Source organism: Melozone crissalis, unplaced genomic scaffold (genome assembly GCF_028551555.1).
Source record: "Melozone crissalis strain CALT ecotype California unplaced genomic scaffold, PUWL_Pcris_2 ptg000018l_1, whole genome shotgun sequence".
NCBI classification, from domain to species: Eukaryota; Metazoa; Chordata; class Aves; order Passeriformes; family Passerellidae; genus Melozone; species Melozone crissalis.
In genome coordinates, this window is record NW_026535796.1 from 33449231 (window position 1) to 33473506 (window position 24276).

Sequence of the window (24276 nt, forward strand, 5' to 3'; positions counted from 1 at the left end):
GACAGATGCCTAAAAAGTCCTTTGCATGATAATATTTTTTGGATTTGGAATTTCTGTAGTGAGAATAACTGTATGAGTTTCAGTATCCTATAAATTAGCAATGACTTTGTGGGAACCTAATTTCAACTAGGTTATCATTTTTTGGTCCTTATTTCTATGGATTAAACTAAAGGCAAACTCAAAGAGTTATTTGCATATTCTGCCATGTCATATGGAATTTTATAGAGAACTTCCAGTACAGATATGCTTCTATAGTTTCATTTTAATAATTATTAGGAGAAAATGAAGGCATTTTGAAAGTAAATGACTGTAGACAGTATTAGAGGCCATTTTCTTCAAGCTTTCTAATAATCTAAAAATTAAGTACATGAAACAGACACTGACATATTGAAAACAGGATCCCATGCATGCAGTACTGATTGACAGGATTACAATTTATAGTGAATAAAACAAGTTCTCGGATTTACAAGTGTATCTCAGAATTTCTGTGAGGATGCAGTTTAAATTAAATTAGAGCTGCACATGCTGCAGGATGTAGCCAGGACTGCAGGTCTCCAGCCTCATGCTAAACGTCTGTACCTGCCAACTGCAGCAGTGCCTGAGCACTTGGATTTTAAGCCATGGAGTTAAGGTCTCCCATAGCTGAAGCTTTCATACATCCTTGGTGAGAGATTAACGTGATCCTAAACCTCAGAAAAATGTTTGTTTAGGATGGATTGGCTACTGAATAACTTGGTGACACACAGTCAGTTGGAATGCTTTGTTCAGGTTATCTCAAAGATGATAGAGCAGAAACACTCCCTGAAAAACCAGGGTGAAATCTGTAATTGAGGTCCAAGGAATCTTCTTCCCTGGAGAAGGGAGAGACTGGAACTGAGAGAGAAAATTGTGTATTGACCCTTTTATGTATGAAGAGGAGAGATAAGGAAAGGACAATGTATTTGAAACTAGTTAATGTTCGTACAAGGCCTCCCCCTCCCTATTTACAACCACTAACAGAAGAGAAGTCATTGGGTTTGTTCTATTTACTTTAGAGAGCCACAGATTTAGAAGTTGAAAACACAACTCTGTGCTTACGTTTATTTTTAAAATTTATGTGCTATGAAAAGCTGAATAAGAGCAATGCAGAGCTAGAATTTTAAACCTGCTTTACACATACGGAATCCATGAATGATATGCCTTTGAAATTTTCTTCTAATAGATTGATCTTTTCCCTGTTTTTCAGGGGGAAAAATTTTTGAAAATTTTTGGATATCAATAAGTTGACATGAGAGAAAAAAAACACCCATGTTTTGTGATTGCTTTTTGTCCAAATGGATGGGACAAATCCATGGTAATCTTTTGTTTCTTCAGTAGGTGGATACTGAACTGAGCTGATCACAGGATTCCAGTAAGTTCTAAATCTAACATAAGAATCTGGCTGCGTGGCTTGGTGTGAGGTACTGTAACTTTTTCAAAAAGTTGGTACACTATATACTGACTTTGTACATGCAGTAGACTATACTGTTCAATCTTTGTGTATTGTATCAAAAGAAGAACAAGTGGAAATAAATTTTGATACTGCTAAGGTCAAGAATAGAAGTTAGAATTAACTTTGCTCAGTGCAGTGGGATTTATTTTGTTCAGTCATTAATGGAGCCCTATCCATCTTTACCAAACAAGTATATAATGTCTATTGTGACAGTAGCACTCCCCAGGTGTATTTCCTTGTAAGAGTATTGTAAAGCAAACTTCCCAGTATTAAAAAGTAAAAATATCTGCAGCCAGATTATGAAAAGTTTACTTACTCTATGGTTCATTGCTATCTGCATAAGAAGTGTGGGAGTGAGCAGGACTTTAGAGATACTTATGGCTTACACTGGAAATTCAAAGTCCAAGCAGCATTAAGTATATTATAAGCTGTGAATTGGGACATAAGATTATAGTGAGGTATCTATATGCACCTGAATGTTTGTGTGACAAAAATGAGGAATTTAAAAATTGATTTTAAGATTTGTTTTTGTGTTGATCTTTCAGCATTTAGACACAGTTCTCATGGAAAAAAAAATCTTATTACCTCCTAAAGCCCTCTCTTGTTGAAAAGCAGATTTATGTTTTCTAGAGGATGCTCTTGTGAAAGTCCATGATCATACAAGGAGGTACATTTTCACCTAGCACAGTGAGTTTTGATTAAAAAGGCAAAATCTCTGCAGCTGATGTTGCATTCAGTATAGGATCACAGAGGGTGGGCCATGATGGGGATTCATGTGCCTGATTTTCAGATACCAACTCAGATACAACTTTATTGCTAATTATAACCCTCCAAGGCAAGCAGTGTCAGCTTACCCTGGAGGAATAGGTAGGGCAGGGTTCTGGCATGCTCAGCTTGTCAGATGTGAGGCAGCCAGCACACGAGCCAAAATGCAATACTCAGACATCAAATTATCAGATAAAGTTCATCAGCAGGAGCCCTGGAGGCATTTATACATAAAGATATAGAAAGATGTGAGACACTTCCTTTGGAAAGGCAGGCTGCCACTTTCCAAAACGGACATGGAAGTGGATTGGAGCCTTTTTCTTGACATCGAGAGGGAAAAAAAACCCCTCAGAGTGGAAGTCACGGAGCCAAATTTTCAGAGGTGGTCAGGCCATTTAAAAACAATTTTTGGACTGTAGCATATTAGATAGCTTTCAGAATATAGATTTCAGTGCTTTCTGAGCAAGAAAATTTTAATAGTCTTCAAAGTGTTGACTATAAAATTGTATTTTAATAGTCTAAAGAAATTTATTATGAGATACTTTAGACTATACTTTTGTATAACATAGAAGATACATTATTTAGCTTATCTTTATGTGAATATTAAATAAAAAGGATGAGTGGAAAGCAGAAACAGCAGTGAGATGAGGCAGGTAAATTACAATCAAATAGCATCTGCAGCTTGATCTAAAAAAGGCAGTTCGTTACTAGAAAAGGAACTCACAAGATTTGTATTTCTAGTTCAATTATTTAAAACTATCTGTGTAAAAATGCTGTTGGAAATGTAGATAATTAGAAAAGATGTTTGCACACAAATGAAAAGATCATACAGGTGTGTAGAAGATATCTGGAGAAAGTACAGGAATAGTGCTGCAGTACCTCAGGGAGCAGGTGACCTTGATAATAGACTGCTTTTGTTACAGGAGAAGATGGATTTTAGAATTTCTAAAAGAAGGATACAATGGATTTTAATAGGACAACAGCAAAGTCAGAATAGCAATGCTGATTAGGGAGAAAATTAAGGCATTGTGAAAGTAAATGACTGTAGACAGTATTAGAGGCTGTTATTTAGTATTTCTTTCCTAGGTACTTGAGTGAATGCCAATGTCTTAATAGTGACTTACCTAGAATATTTTACCTTTGCAACACAGAAAATACTTATCCCAACCTAATATTTATTACACAGCAGGCCACATTATCAGATTCATCCTCTTCTGCAGTGATCCTTCCACATGTTCAGATGTTAACAGCACAGACCAAGTAAGGCAGCTATATACTTTCCTTAAACAGCAGCCAGCAATTAGCAACTCATCTGCACTTTTCATTTTGAAAGTTAGCTTCTGAGTAAGGCTGTGAATTCTAGATCCCCTGTCTGCTGCACTGCTGCTTTGACTCTGTGTCTGAAATCCATCTGAAATATACTTCTTTTTCTCCTTCTTAAAGACCTCATTTTTTCCCAAACCAGGAGCTTGCAAGACCCTGTACAGAGCACTACCATTTGGACTAGTGGTTAGAACCTGTGTATAAAGTGTTGGTATAACTTGGTGGAGATGTCTGTGATCAAATTATATGTACATGGAAACAGAAACAAGGCATTCCTTGAAATGCTGTGCAAGAAAACTGGTACAGAGGTCCCTGAAATACTGTAAAAGGAAAATGTATACATGGCTTACAGGAGCTGCAGACCATCTCCTGTGAAGAGGGGAATAAAATCAACATCACACCTATGTAAGGTCTTACCAAGGAACAGTCATGCTCTGCAGAAATACATAAGCATGTTTTTAATTCGTAATCAAATTGCAAGGTGAGAATTTCCCTCTAGTGTATAGCAGAGGAAAAAAAACAAGATACAAACATTAGTGAATGCACAGCAATTGCACTAATATAGAGCTGTCAGTTACAAGGCATCTTTACCAGAAGGCAGGATACAAAGTGTTCACATTCAGGTTGTTTCATTAGAACACTTAATGGTTACAATCATTAGAAGAATATTATTTTCCATGGATGTTTGAGTGAGATCCCTGCAGATCCTTCATGGCTGCATCATCTTTCAGGAACCAGAAATAAAAATATAGGTTCTCCAACTCCAAATGCAGATTCTTAAAACCACATTGTATATACCAAGTTTACTCCTCTGTATCAATAGGAACTTGCAGTCCCAAGAGTACATTACTGTGTTTGAGCAAATGTGACAAGGAGTCAATCAACCAACACAACAAATACAGCTACAATCAGGACAGCTGCAATCAGGAAACAAACAGACAAGGCCTGGCTGCTTTGATATTAAAAAATGTGTTCTTTCTTCCTACTGACCTGTCTACTTAGGCTCCATTTTATCTGGACACACATGATGCTGTGACACAAAGACACACACACATGGTTTTGTTTCTGCTTCCACAGTTTCACTATGGTACAGGACATGTAGGCTTGTATCCCCTAGCACAGCGAAAAGGCACCAAACAACTTTCAGCTATAATGGAATTGCTGGCAAGCTTGAGCATACAAGCTCCAGACAGAACAGGAACAGAAGTTTACAAGCTGTCAAAGGTACAGTGAAGGTCACTGTACCATACAGAAATTTCTTTCATCCTCAGACAAGCAATCAAATATGCTTTCCTGAAAAATCCATACAAAGCTATTTCCCAGTGTTTTGGAAACTGCTTGACAGGTGAAAGACTGACAACTTGCTGTTTTCATCATATGTAAAGTCACTTCTGTGAGACACTCAAGATGTCCCAGTTATGCCACTCAAAATGAGTACCCATCTTAGAGTAAGGTGAACTCAGAATCTTAATATGCAAGATAAAGAGGTAAATAAACCTGCTACAAGATGTAGTCAGGAGTGAGTCACTAAGGCTAAAGATACTGAAGTGAAAACCAGAGTTATGTTCAAGTTCACGGGGTCTGGAAAGAAACACAAACTAAGACCTATCTCAGTGGCTGCCCTTTCAGTTAGATAAGGTTATTTAGTCTTTGATAGGTTGTATGGAAAAAATTAGTTCAGCTAACCAAAAAAACACTGACAGCAACAGAAAATCCAGACCATGAGTCACATGAGCCTGCACAGTAACAGATCCTTGAGACAAAGGAGCTTTCTATTCATTCCCAAGTAAAGGGTGATAGTCAGGACAAAGCTGGAAAGTGCAGCATAGAAGGGCACCAGGAACAGCATCTGCAAAGGCGGGTTTAGTTTCCCATAGTTGGCATAACCACAGCAGGCTTGGCAATGGTGGCATCTTCCTCCTTCCATTGAGAAATAATCGTTTTCAGCTGTGTGTAGAACTGCACTCCCTGGAGGAGAGATCCACATATCAGATATTTGGCCTTATGAATTCCTCAGGTCTACACTAGTGGTATATCAAACAGTTTTTGCTTTATCTAAACAGGAGTGAGTTTTCTTCTGTGGAAACAATTCTTGTCAGCCTGTTCTTTTTATCAGTTTCACAAAGATTCTGATTCTGTGAGAAAGCTTGCTAGTTATTGCTCCCTTCTCAAATATCCTAAAAAGACTTGTATTTTTTCACTTAGAGGAAAAATAAAGAGGAATGGGCTATCTATGATTGTGACATGAATTATGGTGCTGTGATCACTGGCTGGTTTTCAGTCTCCTGGTTGAAATACCTTCCAAGTCTCCTCCCTAATGAGGGCTGATGACCATCTGTCCATTGCCTTTTATAACACTTATATCAACGATTATCACAATTCAGATTTATCACAATTCAACCCAATGGAGTACTCTGAATCAGAAAGTTACCTGTTTGCCATAGAAATTGGCGTCCCCTCTGAAAGAAGCACGAGAGCCAGTGAAAGAGAACATGGGCAGAGGTACTGGGATTGGAACATTGACACCCACCTACACAAAGGAAAGCTGCCATATTAGTCACAAGAAATAGCAGATTGCAGAGCACTCTCCAAATGCTTCTGCATTTTGTTTTCTTATGTCTGAGGCTGGTACTGCTGGCTGAGCAGGCAGTGATTACAGCTGAATGGTTACCCACTGTAAATGGTGAGGGCTAAAAGCAACAAATCCTAGCTGGAACATACCTGCCCCACGTCTACTAAGTGAGAATACTTCCGAGCTGTGGCTCCATTGGTGGTGAAGATTGCAGTTCCATTCCCATAGGGGTTATTGTTCACCATCTCAATGGCCTCATCCAAAGTGTCTGTTTCCAGCACCACTAGGACAGGCCCAAAGATTTCCTCCTTATAGCAAGTCATGTTTGGCTGCCAGTACAAACAGTAGAAAAAGCAGCTTGTAGAAAGGATATAATAAAAATATCATAGTAAATAGCATATAAGAAACACATGTGCCGTTGGTACTCATGATATTCCCAGGATTACTGATCATACTGCATTGCCACAGGCCACCCTTCAGTCCTCCTTACCTCTTCACCATTTCCCATGCCCTGTCCTCTATCTAGTACACTAAAGAAGGCAGCACTTTTCATCTCCAGAGTGAAAAAGTTTCAGCTTTTACTGCCTGCATTACAAGAAGTACTTCATTGACACTGTGCAAGGGAAGGCTGAGCCATTTATGGCCTTTCTAACTGGTGATCATTGATTCCTGACTGATTTGGCCAACCCATTTTTCAGCTGACCTTGCAATACACCTTTGCAGGCACTGATTTTGGTCATCTTACCTTGACTTTGGCAAGGATCGTTGGTCCAACAAAATTGCCCTTTTCATAACCCTTCACTTTGATATTACGTCCATCCAGGAGAAGGCTGGCACCTTCTTTTACTCCTTTCTCAATCAGACCGCAAACCCGTTCCTTAGCCTGGGGACTGATTAGAGGCCCAAGATCTGCTCCAGGCTGGTCTCCTGTGAAGAGGCAGAGACACCAAGTTTTAACTCTGATAACTTCCTTTCCATAGGCATCTGGGAGATAACTCCACTGGCAGGCAAAATCTGAAAATCCTGATGTTTGAGACACAGAACACAGATTTGAGACATCGATGAACAGGAACAATAGCCTGCAGCTCTCATATCAATACAGAATCACCAGAAAGCCAAAATTCAACAATAGATTAATCTCAGGAAGGAAACTTTTCCCCTTTGCAGCACTTTATTGAATATAAACAAAAAATAATTCCCCATGAATTAATAACAGTCTCGCTTTTTCAAAGTGAGACTGCTATATAAATGGCAGACATGAGTTAAACATAGGATTTAACCTCAAATCTCCAGTTAAAACAAGACTGATCCTGTAAACATTGCATCACAGTCCCACCAGCAGCTGAAAACATATTCCTACCTCCAAACCTAGGGCTGGGTTTCCCAATCCAGACAATCTGCTAGCTCCTACCCCTACACATCAATGGTGGTGCCAATAGCTCCAAGGGTCACAACACGGTATGGCAGATAAGCTGACCTATAAAGCCATGGTTGTACAGAAGTGAAGTAGCTTGTAAAAATTATCTCAGTCTGTACCTGCATTTACTCGTAGATTTTTGGCTCTGTCTACAAGCTCTGGCAGCCATCTCTGAGCTTCTCCTACTAGAATTGCTGTAGACAGGGCCATGCAGCGTTGGCCAGCTGCTCCGAAAGCAGCTCCAACCAGCTGGTTCAAGGTGTTCTCTTTATTGGCATCAGGCATCACCACACCATGATTCTTGGCTCCCTGAAACACAACACACACAGTCTCCCATTATAAACCACCCCAGACCGGTTCTTCTCCAGCCCTCTGGCAATGATTTCTTATAGTGGCTATGATTCTGCTACCAACAGGCTGGCAAGAGAACAGCCTTATCACTTAGCTATCAGCAGCAAAGTCAGCTTCTGCTGCTGAGTGGTGTGGTGTCTCTTAACAATTACAGGTGACAGAGGTGGTCTGTGTGCTCAAAGTGTGCTCTGTTCAGAGACATTACCATGTTGGCCTGGACTCTCTTGCCATTCCGGGATCCTCTCTCATAGATGTACTCGCCAGCCTGATTGGATCCCACAAAGCTGATTGCTTTGATATCCGGGTGGTCACAAATGAAATTCACAGCTTCAAATAGGAAATAATACATTGTAACTGTGGGGCACAAATGCTTCCCTCCATTCCCATCCCCACAGCACTAAATCTATGTATCCTCATTGAAATCATGGCCTCTGTGTTTCCTACATCTGAGTTCCCTGAAAGCCTGTCTGTGTAACTTTTCAGTCACTTCTTAGGACACACACTTCCGTCCTGTCTTCATTCTCCTGGCTCTCTTACATCTCTTCATGCTCTGGGCACCTCCCAGGGTGTCTGAGCAATGTCAAAGTGAAGTTACTGTTCTCTATTGGTATTATCATGTCCTGAAGCTACTTGTGTACTGTAAAAAATAGCATGTTATGAGCCAGGATACTAGCATCCACTGTATAGTCAGTGAGGCATTTAGTTCTTGTTTAGGCTTCCTTGCGAAACCAAGATGATTTATCTACTTATTTTAGTTGTAGTTTAGGTTGCTAAATAGAATTTGAGCACTTAAATGCCTTGGGAACTCTGACCCCAATCCCCAAAATTTTGTCCACCGTATCTCCTAAAAGATCTGGTGCAAGGCGACAGAAAATCTCCCACTCACCTTTCAGCTCCATCAATAGAGCTGAAGCATCTGTCCAAACCCATCTAACAGCAGCAGTCTCAGACTCTCCAGCTGGTACCTCCCACTGAGCACACACCACAACACACACATTTGTCATCTCCCAGGAGGGGTTGTTATTACCTTCATGCTGTCCATGGATAATATTCAGGGTCCCATCAGGGGCACCAGCATCCTGAAACAGCTTGGCAAGGAACATCAGTGCTCCTGGTACACGCTCAGACGGTTTCATCAGGAAGGTGTTTCCACAAACCATGGCCATAGGGAACATCCAAAGAGGAATCATGGCTGGGAAGTTGAATGGTGCAATGCCAGCACACACTCCCAGAGGCAGGCGGTAGGTGTGAGTGTCCATGTCCTTAGTGATGGAAGGCATGGTCTCCCCAAGGATGAGGGATGTCACACTGCAAGCGTGTTCAACCACCTCTGCAGCAGAAAGGGCAAATATGCTGCTGGATGATCTGTTAACAATTAGTCCCCAAACCTCCTTTTCACTACTGCCTTGACCCACCTCTTTTTTCCAGCCTCTTCTCCCACAACTTAAAACTCACTGTGCACCAGAAAATCTCTCTGCCAAGCATTGTGAACAAATTATGAATGGATTCTCTCTTGACCACACTACACATCATTATGATAGAAGCACAGACACAACAGTCCCACTACCAAATGCACAGGTACAGCACTATTGTACCACCTGGGACTCAACCTTAGATATCTGAAAACAGGTGAGAAGTTCTTATCCCTTTTTAGTAGTTTGCAGTCACTCCTAGAAAAAGCTCTAACGACTTGGAAGTGATTTAAAGATACTCTATGTAGAAAACTCTTCAGATTAGAGCTACAATTGACACTTTTCTTTGACTAGGGGACTATAAAGGGACCAACATATACAGAACAATCAGTTGCTCAGGAGACCTCATCCCTTGCTGTGGGTTCCCAAACCCCCTTTTTTAACAGGAGGAGCCAGCAGCTTACGCAGGCCTCGGAAAACATCTCCCTCAGCATCAGCCAGGGTCTTCCCTTGCTCATAGGTGATGAGTTTGGAAAGTTCTTTCTGAAAATGGAAAGCACAATATTTATGAATGTTAGAAAAGTGCCCACCCATGAAATAGATTGCAAGGATAAGACAGAATTAACAGAGAGTTGAACATCACAATGAATAGACTGAACAGAATCCAGAAAAACCTATGCTGACCGATTCGCTCCTTATAAACAAGAAGCCAGTAACCCATATAGGTGACATTTTAGAAAAAATCATCCTAGGATGGCTTGTATTCTAATGCTTTCAGGTATGACACCACATACACACCAAAAAATCCATTAGGGAAACCAAAAACATCGTAACATACTTGTCTTCATCAACTGACACATGTTCCATCAAGGCTCAAAGTTCCTTCCATGGTCTCTTGGTAAAGGGACAAATTCAGAATAATATTCCCTAAGAAGTGCAGCCTCTCTGTTAACATTGGATGGGAGGTGTTTTGCTGCAGCTCTCAACAGTGTCTCAGTTGGTTCCTTGATCATGGCAACACCTCATCAAGGACTCTGTAAACCCTGAGTCTCTCAATTTAGTTCCTAAAATCAGCTGCAACGCATTCAGCCACAGCCATCGCACACAGCCATGGTGTCTCACCAGATTCTCTTTGATGAGTTGTCGGTAGCGCAGAAAGATTTGCTGGCGACTCAAAACAGATGTTTCTGACCAGTTCCAAAAAGCCTTTTTGCAAGAAGCCACAGCTGCCTCCATCTCACTGGCTGTGGCTTTCGGTACACGGCCAACCACCTCATTTGTGGCCTGAAACAGAAAACAAATTGCATCAAAACTCAGCTTTTCCCATCTGCTCCCACCAACCATTTCACAGCACACACCTAATATTCTTGTTCTACAAGGAGCTGTACTTCTGAGGGCAGAGCACAAAGGAAATGCTTTCCCTAATAGCACACAAAAGGCCTGGGCTACAACTGGAGTAGTTCTGAAAACCTGCACTCCAAATATATCAAGTTAGGCACTCAGAAAACTACAAATGCAGTGCTGATTTCCAAGCTGGAGTTGAAGTGACTTGTCTATCTTGAAACTTCTAGAGAGTGTAAGGCAAAAGTTTCTGTGGGCCATGGTCTTTTCCCTCTCCATTGTCTTGCTTCATCTGGCTGTCCCTCTTGCACACTAAATGAGGTAAAATTCCTTAGTGAAAATCAGTACATGACTGTGCAATTGCCATTGATGTTAGCTTACCCATACCCCTAGGCCAAAGTACTATATTTACATACAACCTTAACTCTACAGTATTTTAACTTCAAGCTTTTTGCCAGCTTAACCTCCTTCTAATGTTCTCTTAAAAATTAAACCTGCTTTGACATGACAAAAATTTCAGATATCTCACTAAGAAACTACTCAAAACAAGAGGAAGAAAATTAAACAAGAACATAGCTTGCTATGTAGAGACCAAATGAGCTTCCTGAACATGACTTGCTGCTCTGATCATTTCCACAAAGCAAATGAAAATAGAGCTTTACAGAGAAGATTTAGAAACTGCTGTTTAAATGCTTACTAGGGAGACCAGGAGGATCAGAATTCTGAGTGCAACCTCATTTCCATTTGTCTTTGGTGGAATACATAGACAATACAAGTGCTACTTATCTATTTTGCACTGCATAGCATCCAGCTCTGTGATTATTGTGGGTCAGAGATAGAAGCTCTCTGAAAGGGGAGGAGCTTCAGCTGTCAGGATTTTTCACCTTTTTACTCTGAGAGTAATATCAGCCTCTATCAGGATTTCATTTTCAGCTGGCATCAAATCACACCCAGTTGATTTCATATACAGGGTGAAAGACACCCGTCAGAAATTTGACATACTCAACACACAGCCTTTCTATGAAAAAAAAATATAACCAAAATTTAAGCTTCCTTTCTGGAGATCAGGGGCTTACTATGTGAGAGAGGTAAAGGTAATAGTAACTTATTCTGAGACAGATTTCATGTGAGAAGGAAACTGAGAAGCTGTAGTCTGCCTTAAGCTCCACGTCTAAACCTTTCCTAAGAAATATGTGTATGTTTTTCTTCTGCCACATCCCTGAAGAGAGGCACAGACCTTTGTTTCACAGTGATCACGTTTACATAAGATGAGACCATTCACTTACTGGGTTGTGGATATCAATCCATTCAGTAGTTTTGGACTCAATGAACTTTCCATCAATGAAGAGTTTGGTTGTTGGCTGTGGAGGGCAAAATATTGGACAGTGAGTTATTTTTGTCTCAATGTGCCTAAAGACCAGTGTGCCATTTTACATGCAAGCCTTCATCATTTACTGCTATGTGAACCACTAGAGTCTGGATCCAATTTTCACAAGACCCAGCTAACTGCTCTCTGCCCCATTTTGCTCTCACTTTACACCAAAATGGCCAAAATTCTTTCTAAAAGCAGTTTTAGAAAAAAAAATACATTGCTCTGCTTATGTTCAGAATTGTTTCAATCTATTTAATCAAAACCTGAAAAACTGCAACTCATAAATGTTCAGAAGAAACAGTTAATAATTCACTTCATGGGAATTCCATGAACCCAGTGCAGACTGTACCACTGTCCCATGTGCCTCCTTCCCATCAAGCCACTAAGCAGATTCATCTTTCCAGTTTATAGCTTCAAGCAGAAAACTGGACTTTCCCCACCCCCTGCTGGGTCTAAGAGCAAGAAACCTGTATCTGTGGATTGTCCTGGCTGGCAGCACAGAAACCAGAACCTTCCCACTCAGATGAAGAGGAGGGACAAGGAAAGTTTGGAATAGGAAGTTCAGGCAAACATTGAACAGAACAGAAAGCAGAGGTAAAAGCTGTGATTAGCATTAGATAGGCAACAAAACTGTACCATGCAGGAAAACAAATTGTGACTGTATAAATTAAGGAACTAGAAAAGATGAGTTGACATTGGTAGGTAAGGAGAGAACTAGGAGAAAGCAAGAACCAGTTAATCGTGACACAAATCCATGACTTGGGGAGAAGAGGTAAGAGAAAGGGGAAATGGATCTTCTGCATGAATAACAGAAATGAGACAGGTCAACAGAACTGGGATATAAGCCCAAATATATCAGAAAACTGAAGAAATTATGATGTGGAATTATGAAAGGGAGATGAGGACTTGGATGCTATCCAAATTGTAATGAAGAGAAAGAGATCAGAGGAAGAATCAGGAACATAAATGGCATTGGATGGACAAGTAATGACAGTGAAAAGTGGATGAAAATGAAAAAAAATAAGCAGCAATGTTAGTTGGAACAAATTGAGTAAGCTTTGAGATGAGAAAGCTAGGATCAGAAGTATAAAATAAGTTTGTTAATGGACAAGCAAAACTTAATGATCTGGAAAGCAACACTAGAAGAGAATTAAAAAAAATTAATTTAAAAAAATTAAAAAGTTGCAGATGATTATGTAGCTGGAATCACACTTGGGGAAGAGAGGCAGAAATCTGTGCCTATGAAAACACAATCTCCTCTAGAACCTGGAAGGAAGCACAGGAAATCTGAGTCCCTTGACCGAATTTCCTGACTGTCAGAAAAGCTGCTGGTCTAGTGCTGGTCTAAAGAATGACAAACTCCTATGGCTGTCAATCACTCCATTAGCTTCACTGAGGCTAATGCAATGGAGCTGCAAACTCCAAGGCTTTATGACCCACACAGACTTCAGTGCAATAAAGTTAATGTTTTTTTCAAATTGCTTAGAAAGTGTATCTCAAATATCGCACATGCAACAAAAAATACTTTAAGCAAGCCAGGAAATAGTGAATTAAAATGAATTGCACTTTTTCCATAAGATCGCCACCCTTTTTGTATGTAGGGAATGCACCTGTTGTGGAAACATGGACGGCAACAAAGCAGACTACTTATGGAATCCTGGTTTGGAGTTCAGAGACAGTGCAGCCATGGACAGGGGAGGGAAAAAGGCAGTACAACAACTAAAGCTGTTTGATACTGGAAACCAGATCCTCTCTCTGTCGCAAACAGATGCATGAGGCCAGTCCAGAGCCACCGGCAGGAACGCGATGTGACGGGCGGCCCCCGCTCAGCTCCCAGCTCTCACAAATCGGACATGAAACTTTTTTCCGTTTCTCCCGTCGAGCACGGGGGCAGTGCCGATGTTTGTTCCACCGGACCCACCGGGGCTCCAGCCGAGCTGGCGGGAGCGGCCTCAGCGGAGCCGCCCTGAGGGCAGCGTCCGGCGGGCGGCGGCGCCCGGGGCTCTGCGCGCCTCCCTCCCCCGCCCACCGGCTCCGCTCCGCGGGACGGGCACTCACCACCGAGGAGGAGGAGAAGGACGCGGTGACTGAGGCGATCCAGGGGGCACCGGCTCTCCGCGGCAGCTGGACGGGGGGGGAAGCACAGAGCACCTCAGGGCGGGTCAGGCAGCGCCTCCCCCCGACCCCCCTCCGGCTGCTCCCCGCCCGGGACCGACCCCCCCGCGGGGTCCCGGGGCCAGCTGAGCCACGATCCCCCTGCTCCCCCCGAGCGGGCCGGGGCCGGCCGCCTCACCCTGAGCGCCACGCGGCGCGGTCCGCCCCACACTCCGCGCGCCGCCGCCGCCGCCGCCATCCCGGCCGAGGGTCCCCGCTCCGAGCCCCCGGCGGCGCCCCCCGCCCCGCCCCGCCTCGCCTCGCCTCGGACCCCGCCCCCGCGCGGCCCGCGGCCAATCGCCGCCAGCAGCCGCTCCGGCCCCGCCTCCCGCGGCCCCCGCCCCCCGTGCCGGGCCGCCGATTGGCGGAGGGGGCCGAGCCGCCCTCCGAGCTTCGAGGCCCGGCCCCGCCCGGCCCAGCGCCGCCCCGCGGCGGCCGCGAGAGCGGCACGTGGGGCTCGGGGGCGGGGTTTGTTTTCCGCTCCCGCTCGGCCGCGGGCGTGAGGGCGGTCACGTGAGGCGCGCGCCATGGCGGCTCCGGCGGACGGTGAGGCGGGAGGGCCCGGCGGCACCGCCGCTGCCCCGCGCCGCTCCCGCCCCGCCTCCCCTCACCCTCTCTCTGTTGCAGGCGCCGACCTGGAGGCCTCGCTGCTGAGCTTCGAGAAGCTGGACCGCGCCTCCCCGGACCTGTGGCCCGAGCAGCGTAAGTCCGGCGGGCCCGGGGCCCCGAGGGTGACAGCTCCGGGTGGGGTGGGGAGAGCCCGACGGGGCCGGGCCGCTCTGGGGCAGCTGCACGGGCCGGGTGGCGGTGCTGCCCGCAGGGACGCTCACCCCCGCCAACCTCCGCTTTCTCTCCGCAGTGCCCGGCGTTGCCGAGTTCGCCGCCTCCTTCAAAAGCGTGAGTGAGCGCTGCCTTGCCTTTCGCGTTTCCTCCTTCCGTGTAATGGTAGATCTGCCGGTTCCCTTGCGGGCTTTACATCTTCTATGGACCGTATCTCAATAATAACTCCAGTGTATGCTACAATATACCTTTTGGTTTTAATGTATCTTTTATATATGTGTTTCTTTTTTATACTTTATGCAGTTCACTGTGTATGGGAATTATACTTTGGAAGTAATAAAGGGTTTTAAACTTCAGAAAATCTTATTTTTCATGCTGATTTTTGGCTTGTGGATATTGGTATGCCGTTTTAAACTCTAAAATGTCCAGGAAGAAACAAGATTAAACATAAAAGTATTTCTATGGAGCGCATGCTCATATTTTTGCTGTCGGCATAATTAGTTTTCAATGCAGATCGTACTTCATTGTATAATTCTAAAAATGGACTTTTCTGAATATGAACTTCTATTTTTTCAAAACAGCCAATTACAAATTCTCCTCCCAAGTGGATGGCTGAATTAGAAAATGATGATATTGATATGCTGAAGGGTGAGTATGAATATTGTGGGCAGGAATTGAGGTTGCCAAAGCAGATGTGAATTCACTACTTGCTTAAGAGGCTTAAAGCACTTGTTCTGGTGGAAGCCCTATGGCCTGAGGTCTCTAGCCATCATGTTTGCAGAATCTCCAACTCAGAAGTCTCTTCATCTTGTTAATGATAGCCATGTTCATTTAACCAGTTATTTCCAAGAGTCTCTCCAGATGTCAGTGGCAGGCTGATTTTTCAAAACAGGCAGTGTAACATGTTTGAGTCACCTCCCTTAGCCTTTTTTATCACTGTATAAGTATAATCAGCATCTCCTGCATTTTGAGAAGTAGCATGAATTTTTTGGAGAGGCTCAGCTGATCAGGTGGTGAGTAGCTTAGATGTGTTAATTGACTTGTTCAGAGGTGCTTGCTCTACATGTGTGTGTGTTCTGTCACGGATCCAGGAGCTCCAGTGCAATGGTGAGGCGGCAAGGGCAGGTTACAGCAGGACTAGCCAGCATGTACACTTGCTGCATGTTGCAGCTGTTAGTTTGCAGTAAACATCCTTCAGTGTGCTCTGCCTGTCATGAATTCTGGATGGTGATGTGTGATCCTGTCACAGTGACATGTCACAGCTGCAGAGTGGAAGTGAGATGATTTAACTCTGACTTGCTCCAAGAAATGTGCTTGAACTCACGTTATTAATGCAAAATAAGTCCGTTCTCTTACATACTTTTATATAGCTTATTCATGTTGCAATGTGACTTACAGGAACTTCCAAAGTATGGATCAAATTACTCTTTGCAATGGTGGCAGATTAAAGCATGAACTAGAGTCATGGGTGTCTTTTTCCTTATGTTAAAATTAGCAGTGGAGTCAGCTTGAATTTTGACCATACACTGTTCACTGAAACAGATCCTGACAGAAGTATGGCTTGAAAGTGCTCTGTGAAGTACTAAACAGGTGAGCTGCTACTAGAGGACTATAGACAGTGTTAAAATTCACCTTCTTCTCTCTTCTTCAGAGCTGGGGAGCCTTACTACAGCTAATCTGATGGAAAAAGTTCGTGGCCTGCAGAACCTGGCTTATCAGCTGGGACTGGATGAATGTAAGTGCTGTACACAGATATGACTGACTGCATTCCAAATCTTTCCACTAAAGCATGTGCTTGTACATTGGTAGCTGGCAAAGTGTGTTGGCAGATTTGGCAAGTGTTTGACAGTGACCTCCTGCAGCAGGATGAGAGAATGAGCTTACATCCCCAACCTGCAGCCTCCCTGCATGGGGGAAAACATGTGTGTCAGTCTGGTGTTACCCAGTGGCACAGAGACTTCTGTTCCTGAGTTAGCATTGTCTTACATAAATCAGATCACTTTGCTTAATTCCCCACTCAGATACTAAAGGTATTTCTCAGAATCCTTGTGGCAGTACTTCTCTCTAATTCCATGCACTGCTCCACAGGGAAACTTGCACTTGCGTGTAGGATTCTGCTGTCACTTTGCTTTTCATACTGTTTTCTGCTTCTGTTGCTGTTACTTTTTTCTACACTCAGTTGAGGCAGGCAGTGATGTCATTGAGGAATAAAGATGACTTTCATCCCAATTGCAAACAGCCAACTCTTACTGTGGTTTTTGGAAGAAAGAGTTTCTTTCATTGTCTCGTTTTTAGAGCTCTTGTTAACAGGTTGATCCAGCTTTGAGGATTTCAAGAGTATTGTATCATTTTTAATGCTACCCATACATACTGCCACATTAATTTTTTTTCTGTTTAGTTATGCTCTAACATAGTCCCTGGTTGTAATTACTCTTGGGCTACACAAAGCACCAAAAGTTTCAAGTCTTTCACCTTCCTCTCAGTGGGTAGCACAAAACCTTTAGAGTCTTTCTGACTGCAAACACAGGATAGCCTAATGCATTCTTAATAACAAATCACTAAGCTTGTTTTAACATACTTCAAGTTTATTTTACTTCCAGTGCTAACATCTGTTAAGACTGTGTAAAGCATTTGGTGGAGTAGCAGTTAAAGTATAACAGTGTAAAACTGAGTCAAATGCAAAGGCTGGCTGATGGTTGGCTTTCTCAGTTAAGTTGCAGGCTCTGATGTCAGACAGTGTTGTTCTGCTAGATGGACTTTAGCAGAGCCTGAGTTGCAGTAAAGCTAGGGAGGTGTTTGTTTCCTTATTGCATGTGCAATATTTGTTGCATGTGGTTCCATTTATTTTTACTGAGGACAAGTGCATATGTAAAGAAGGCCAAGTGAGTGAAAACTGAAATATGGGGCTCAACAGTTATAACTTAAATCTTGAATTTTCAACCTTTATGAAAGGTTTCCATGCTTGTAACTTCTTGTCACTGAAGGCAGTTTTCCTTTACTGTAATCCATTGAATACTTTGTGTGTTGTAATATAAATTTATCTTTGGAAATTTTTTACCAAAAATTAGTTGTGGAATTTGAACAGAAGCTGCTGAGGACTGTTTTTCCTAATACTGCCTTTAGGTTATTTTCTCTTATGAACTTAGACAAGTAAGAGAACAAGAAAAAAATCCAAAATATCTGTTCATTAAAGTTAAGGGACTTATGGTTTGGTCTTGGACGGTAATGATTTGCTTATATCTCTGTACTGAAATTTACTCCCTCTTGGCTTGGCTGGTTCATTGAAACTGGCTGTCAAAAGCAGGACCAAACCTGCTGCTGACCTGTCTCCTCTAGATGGCAGCATGAGGCCTCCCGCGGAAGTTTGACTTCTTTTTTATAAAACTCTGACATTTCGGTTAAGGTTTAAAGCTGTTCTTCCCAAGATTGTTTTTTGTGACATATTTTCCTTTCAAAATGTGCGCTGTCTTTTTTTATGGTATTTTCAAGTGTTTAATCAGCAGTGAGGTTGAGAGACAATGCTGCTTCATTGTATTAACTTACTTTTCCTTCCAACTCTTCTCTTCTAGATCCCACCTCAAATCCTTCATATTTTCAAAGACTTTTATTTTCATCCAAGTTATAAATTGTGTACTGTGCAGGACCAGGGTGATTCCTGCAGCATTCCATGAAAAATGTATCTATTGAGTGACATTGCAATCATGTTGTGAGATCTGTTATTGTTATACCCAGTTCACAACATATTTTACATCAATTTTGCATTAGAATTCATTAGGCAAAGTGCTCTGGGAGAGGGTAACTTTTTAAAAGTTTATTTATTGAGGTACTATTGCAACATTAGCATTGAAATCTGAATAATTGATTTGGCATGATGTAGTTGGATAAATTAATAATTACTGACTTACATGTCTTATTTTTTGAATTCATGTGAACTCTTACTATTTTGTCTGTGTAAGAGGACTTTCTTGACAAGTTTGGAACAGATGTATTGAATGTTTTGTCCATCTTGATGAGACATCTGGATGGCTTTCACCTAGGAACAGTTGAATACTGTTATCTGAATCCCACATTTTTATTATCTACAATCTCAGCTGTCCAAACTTTTTGGCCATGGCTTTCTCAGTTCCTCTTTGGTTCCGTGCTTTTCACAGGTTTCCTTTCTATACAACTAAATTCCTCCCTTCTTTTTCCCATAGGGGAGGGATTACCTTTACTTTCTGAAACCCTATCTAGTTTGTTGACTGCCCTGTGGCTTCTGTGAATCAGTTTAATTTATCAACATATAATTTGGCTTTTCTTTCCAGCTTGTTCTACCACTTTCTTCCTGTCATGCTAGTAGGTGGATTCTTGCTCAAAATGACCCTTACAGAATATTCTTCCATTCCTTAGCACAGGATTCATATCAATAGCTGTTCTTGAATGAAGCAGAATTTTTGTAGCTTGAACCATTTAAAAGAAAATTTTTACTTTCCTCTTTAAAGACAGACTTGGGTCTCTTCTGTGTATTTATTCTTTGTTAAAAGGTGATTCTGGAGTTCTCTGAAAGCTTCCAGGCTCAGGTCCTTGTATCAAGAAAGTCTTTTAAAAATAAATTATTTTTCAGCACTTCTGAGGTTTCAGCTTGTGTTTCCTTGTCAGCTTTTTAAGCTCTGTAAAATTCTACCTCATCATTGTGCTTGTAGCTGCTTTTCTCTTTTTGCTTTGGTTCTCAGAATCATAGAAACATTTAGGCTGGAAAAGACCTCCAAGATAATGAACTCCAACCTTCTCACATTAGAGCTTCTATTTTCCTTCGGTTAATTAATTATTTTATTGGTTAGAGTAATCAAAACCATTTTTAGTATTTAAAGTCCTGCTTTGTGTCAATTTTACTGTTTTTGTTAATGTGGTTATTTTAAGGGAGGAGGAATTGGGCTCTATGAATACGCTGACTTTTAGTGTTCATACAGTTAGGGTGACTTTGGGAGGCATGGTAGCTCTTCTGAAGTGGGCTGCAGCCACTCAGTGAGTCTCATTTCTGAGTTTAGGGAAGAAAAAGATATAAAAGTCTTGTTATGAACTTTCTTCCTCCCCTCCGTGTCCCTCAATTTTTCCACTTGCAGGCTTTGCTTGGAGTGGAGTAGTGAGCATTGCAGAATGAGCAGACCCCGGCTAATGTGGCAAGCAAGAGGGAAATAGTTCTTTTTTTGGGAACACAGTCACAGACATAAAGCAGCAAGTTTCAAAACACTTAATGTAAATAACTGCAAATTTAGGTTGGAAGCTCTGTTTTTCTACTTTATGACCCATTGCACCTTTTGGAGTGTCTGAGTCAAAGTTTACTTTGGAATTTTGAAGTCTTGGTTTCATGAACTGGCAACTCTGAGAAGTCCATGCATTTAAAGATATGTCCTCTCATCCTTTGGTATGTAGGTATACAGAGAGAAATATCTGAGAACTACAAACACAGAGGAAAATGCTTTTTTTATAAAAAAAAACCTTAAAGTTTGAGTTTTTTCCTAAACTTCAGAAAAAAACTTGTGTATAAAATATAAGTAGGATGGGAGCATGGGAAAGGCACTGTGTCAGTGAAGGAATGTGGTTGTCCAGGGACCGTTGAAGACCCTGCTGTTGTTTCCCTGTGAATCTCTGATATTTTTCAGATAACATCTGCTATACTGGTTCAGAGGTCCTGAAATGTAAATATAAATAGCTGGTATCACAGCCATGTTTATAAAATCTCACTGCTGCCAGAATGATTATTCAGCCACTGTGGTATCACGGTACTGCTCCAGTGGTACTGGAGAGAGACTTCTGCAAAGCCTGTTCTTCATAAGCCCCAATGTCTTTGTGAGGGTAATGGTGCCTGGGTGCTGTGTGTGCCTTAAATATTAGAAAATGTGGGATAACTGACCAAACAGATATGAATATCATTTACCATTTCCTTGTCAGTGATTTTTTCTGGTCTAATCTCTTGTGTTAGGTTAAATTTTTACTTGGAGTTGAAGGTAGTTTGTGATGTTCTTGCTGTAGAATTAGGAATGACTGTATTATCCAATGTCAAATCCTCATACTCTTTCAAGAGGAATGGGACAGTTCCCAAATATGCTCAACTAAGTCTCTTTATTTATAGTTTCCCATTGTTTTGTGCACCCTGGCTTTCACTAGGTTCTAGCAACTTTGCTCCTATTTTCTTTGTAAGGCTGATTTATTTTCCATATATGTTCAAGCAAATAAAAAAAAAAGGTTGTAGTTGAAGAGCTCTTTAACCAAGGGCCCACAGATTAGACCTGGATGACCTGGGAGATTGCAGGTGGACACCAAAAGTTTGGTCATCTTGTAGTACCAGACTTATAGAGGAAAAGCCAGTCTAGCTTAGTCAGCCCGTGATCATTTTCTTTAATATGAGGAATAAATAAATGGCTTGGGTTTTTTGGCCTGGAGAGAAACAGCTCACGTAGTATGTGAAAAAGGTCTGTAAAACATTAATGCAGAGCAAGTGTGACTAGGGAATGACTCTTCATGGTTTCTCATAGTATGGGAGCCAGAGAGAATGAAAGAGTGTGTGGGGACAGACACGAGGAGGTACTTGTGTTGTGCATTGAAATCAGAACACATCACCACTGGAGCTTGTAGTCATGGAGTTTCTCACTCAGTAATGACAAAAATGATTGGAAGATAAATCCTTCCAGGATGTCTGGCTGCTGAGGAGTCCCCAGTGCCTTGGACATCTTGGAGATGCAGAAAGCAGAGAGAGATTACTGTGCAGGTACAGCTGGGTGCCTCCCTGCACTTTCACTCATCTACAGATGTTTGCCAGTGGCATGTCAGTCAGGGTGGTGGGTTGGAAGGACCTTTTGTTTGACAATGGATATTTTCATTTATTTATTTTAGTAATAGGCTAAACTGCCTGGTAGTTAAGCAGCCACTACCAGAAATCTCTGAGGGTTCCCTGTAATGGAGGGACTCTTCCAGAGACAGCAAGAGATGGATGGGCACATGAATGAGGAACAACTACCTTGCTCTCAAGTTAAGCTGTCGTTGGGTTTGAATTGTAGTCCTCTGCAACCTCAGCAGCCTCTGAAATTAATCTGAAACATCATAGAAGAAAATATGTTTTGGATTGCCTACATTGTTCTAAATATGCTGGGCTTGGAAAAGAACAATGTCTGCCAAGTCTAGTGCTTGTTATATTCTTGAACAAAATTTAGTTTACATGCAAGGTGAACTGTCCTGCATAAGAAGAAGTGGTTTGAGGTGTGTGTGCTTCAGTTATTTCTGCTCTGCTTAGAATTTTCTTTGTAGCAACTGTTTTTTTTCTTGGTTAGTTTTCTGCATTCCCTGCCTTGCTGAGTGAATCTTCATCATGTTTCACTTTTGCTTGAAAGCATATTTCTCACTTATTTTGTTATTTAGTACTGTGTTTGGCAAGGACTTTATGTGAAATAGCATACTTCATGTGCTTCAAAGCTCGAAGGCAGAGTTTTACATCTGCACAACAAAATTATGCTCTTTGGACACGGGATTTCTATAATACACAGTTAGCTTGAGGTGTTATTTAGAGTTAGTAGACTTCTCCCATGGAATGGGTCACATTTTGGGTGGTTCATTTTTGGGTTAGGAGATGATCACAGAGAATTTTAAATGGTTACTTTAGTTTTTCACAGTAGGAAAAATATAGAGGCTATTTTCAGTTTACATTCATAGTAATTCTTGGGCCTTATTTGATTGTTTCAGAGAGGTGAAAAGAACACCTAAATTGTGTGTTAAGATGTTTATATGGCTTGTCACCGTAATATCCGAGGTGCTGTGATTTCCATGTGAAACCTTGGCCTTTCTCCTGATTCTTTTTACACTCTCCTCCCACAGTGTAGATCTACTGCTTCATTTTAATGCACATTGCTGTGGTAAGAGATACTCTGCATCTGCAGAGGGACAAGGAAATCACCTTTCCTTATACTGTTTGCTGGGTGGTTTATTTACAGGCAGGATTTTTCAGGGGCATCTCCTGTTGGAAGAGAGAGACATCAGAATGCCAGCCTTAAATTGCAATTCATACGTGATCTGTGAATTGGCTAATTCTGACATGTAGGTAGTTAAGAAATGATTACAGTCAGAGGAGTCATGACCTCAACTTTTCATCATCTCCATTGGCTTGTGCCCCAGTTTGGAAGTGAAGGAGGCATAGGAAGTTTTAATTGTACCTGTGTGATTTATCCTCAGTCAGCTCTTTAATTTCTTCTGGCTGTCTGAGGTTTCCGACACGCTGTAAATTTCTCCAACTTTTTCATTATCTGCAATTTCTTTATGACTCATGAATCGGAGTGGAGAGAGAGTGTGGATTTACAGCAGAGATAAACATGTCCATAAAGTCTGTATCTGTGTCAGTAATTGTACTGCTGTCAGTGACTGTCCTGTTTTACAGGTCTCTCTTGGGAGAGGAACACACTTTGCTACCAGTGTCAGAGAAGTGTTCGCTTTGATTTGCATTAACGTGCCAGGAGATTAGGTTGCAATGGTGAGGATGGAAATCGAGTTTGGACCATGGCTGCTATTGTTTGGGTTTTTTTAAATAAGTGGATGTGTATTTGAGTTGCCCTCTGTGTGCAAAAAAAAAAAAAAAAGGCAGATTCAGGTTATTCTTAAATATAAAATCAGGAAGAGACAGTATACTGATGCTATCAGATGTGATTCTACCCATATGCATAGATAGTGCATTCTTACCATAAAACAAATGCTGTGTCTAGGTAACTGTCATATATGGAAAGAAATACTGCATGGATCCTTAGGGTGTTCTCTGTCTGCTGGTAAAGTAGAATGAATATTTCGGTAAGTTTCAAGAAATTTCTGCATCTTTGCCTTCTTGCCCTTCCCTTACCCTTAGGGAAAGATGCTATGGTGAACATGGATGGTGAGTACTAAGGCGTCATCATAGTCTCCAGGCATTGATGATTCTGATTGCTGCAGAAGGAGGTGTAAACTTGTGAAGTTTGAGAAAAGGAAAAAAAAATCTCTAAAACTCTCCTGTATGTGTTAGAAGTTCAAACTTCTATAGTTTCTCTGTGCTTTTATTTTCTGTTTGATGCCTGTTGTAGATAATCGTCTACGTGGAATCTCCTTTGTTAAAGTCTGCAGTTTAGGTTGGATTTTTTTGTCTGTGACTTAATAATTTTTTTCATAATAAGGTAATGATTTTACCACATAATTATTTTAAAATATCCAAAGTGACTGTAAAACCTCAAATTTCCATTTTATCAGGTATTCATTGAGACTTCTAAATGCAGCTGATGGCATTTTTCTAATTCTGATAGACACCTCTTACCAAAGGGAGATTATCGT

At 41.7% G+C, this 24276-nt stretch overlaps 2 protein-coding genes across 3 annotated transcripts in view; one reads left to right on the forward strand and one right to left on the reverse strand.

The window, feature by feature from the left end:
* Window positions 1-3994: 3994 nt before the first annotated feature.
* On the reverse strand, window positions 3995-14396 carry ALDH6A1 (aldehyde dehydrogenase 6 family member A1). 2 transcript variants are annotated; one of them, XM_054275463.1, is made up of 12 exons: window positions 14318-14396; window positions 14086-14148; window positions 11939-12013; window positions 10434-10595; window positions 9776-9854; window positions 8927-9229; window positions 8105-8226; window positions 7668-7857; window positions 6877-7058; window positions 6281-6460; window positions 5991-6089; window positions 3995-5527 (listed from the first exon to the last, which is right to left on the reverse strand). In XM_054275463.1, the coding sequence occupies exons 1-12, from the start codon at window positions 14375-14377 to the stop codon at window positions 5423-5425; spliced, it is 1620 nt and encodes a 539-aa protein (XP_054131438.1). In that variant the 5' UTR covers window positions 14378-14396; the 3' UTR covers window positions 3995-5422. The 2 variants fall into 2 exon arrangements, with proteins under 2 accessions (XP_054131438.1, XP_054131437.1); XM_054275462.1 differs by having other exon boundaries at window positions 14083-14148.
* Window positions 14397-14646: 250 nt separating this feature from the next.
* The window catches only part of LIN52 (lin-52 DREAM MuvB core complex component), a 40821-nt gene continuing 31191 nt past the window's right edge, over window positions 14647-24276 (forward strand). The window contains exons 1-5 of the mRNA XM_054276052.1: window positions 14647-14724; window positions 14806-14880; window positions 15038-15075; window positions 15540-15606; window positions 16610-16693. Of these exons, the coding sequence (XP_054132027.1) occupies window positions 14706-14724; window positions 14806-14880; window positions 15038-15075; window positions 15540-15606; window positions 16610-16693 (283 nt within the window). The 5' untranslated portion in view covers window positions 14647-14705. The remainder of the gene's footprint in view (window positions 14725-14805; window positions 14881-15037; window positions 15076-15539; window positions 15607-16609; window positions 16694-24276) is intronic.

What these genes read in the sequence shown, in the direction of transcription:
- ALDH6A1 (XM_054275462.1), bottom strand. Translation starts at nt 14,377, where the DNA reads ATGGCGGCGGCGGCGGCGGCGCGCGGAGTGTGGGGCGGACCGCGCCGC. An exon ending in AGATGTTTTCCGAGGCCTGC is followed by an intron (nt 9,230 to 9,775) that starts GTAAGCTGCTGG and finishes TTTCTGCTGCAG; the next exon opens with AGGTGGTTGAACACGCTTGC. An exon ending in CCAATTTCTATGGCAAACAG is followed by an intron (nt 5,528 to 5,990) that starts GTAACTTTCTGA and finishes TCTCTCCTCCAG; the next exon opens with GGAGTGCAGTTCTACACACA.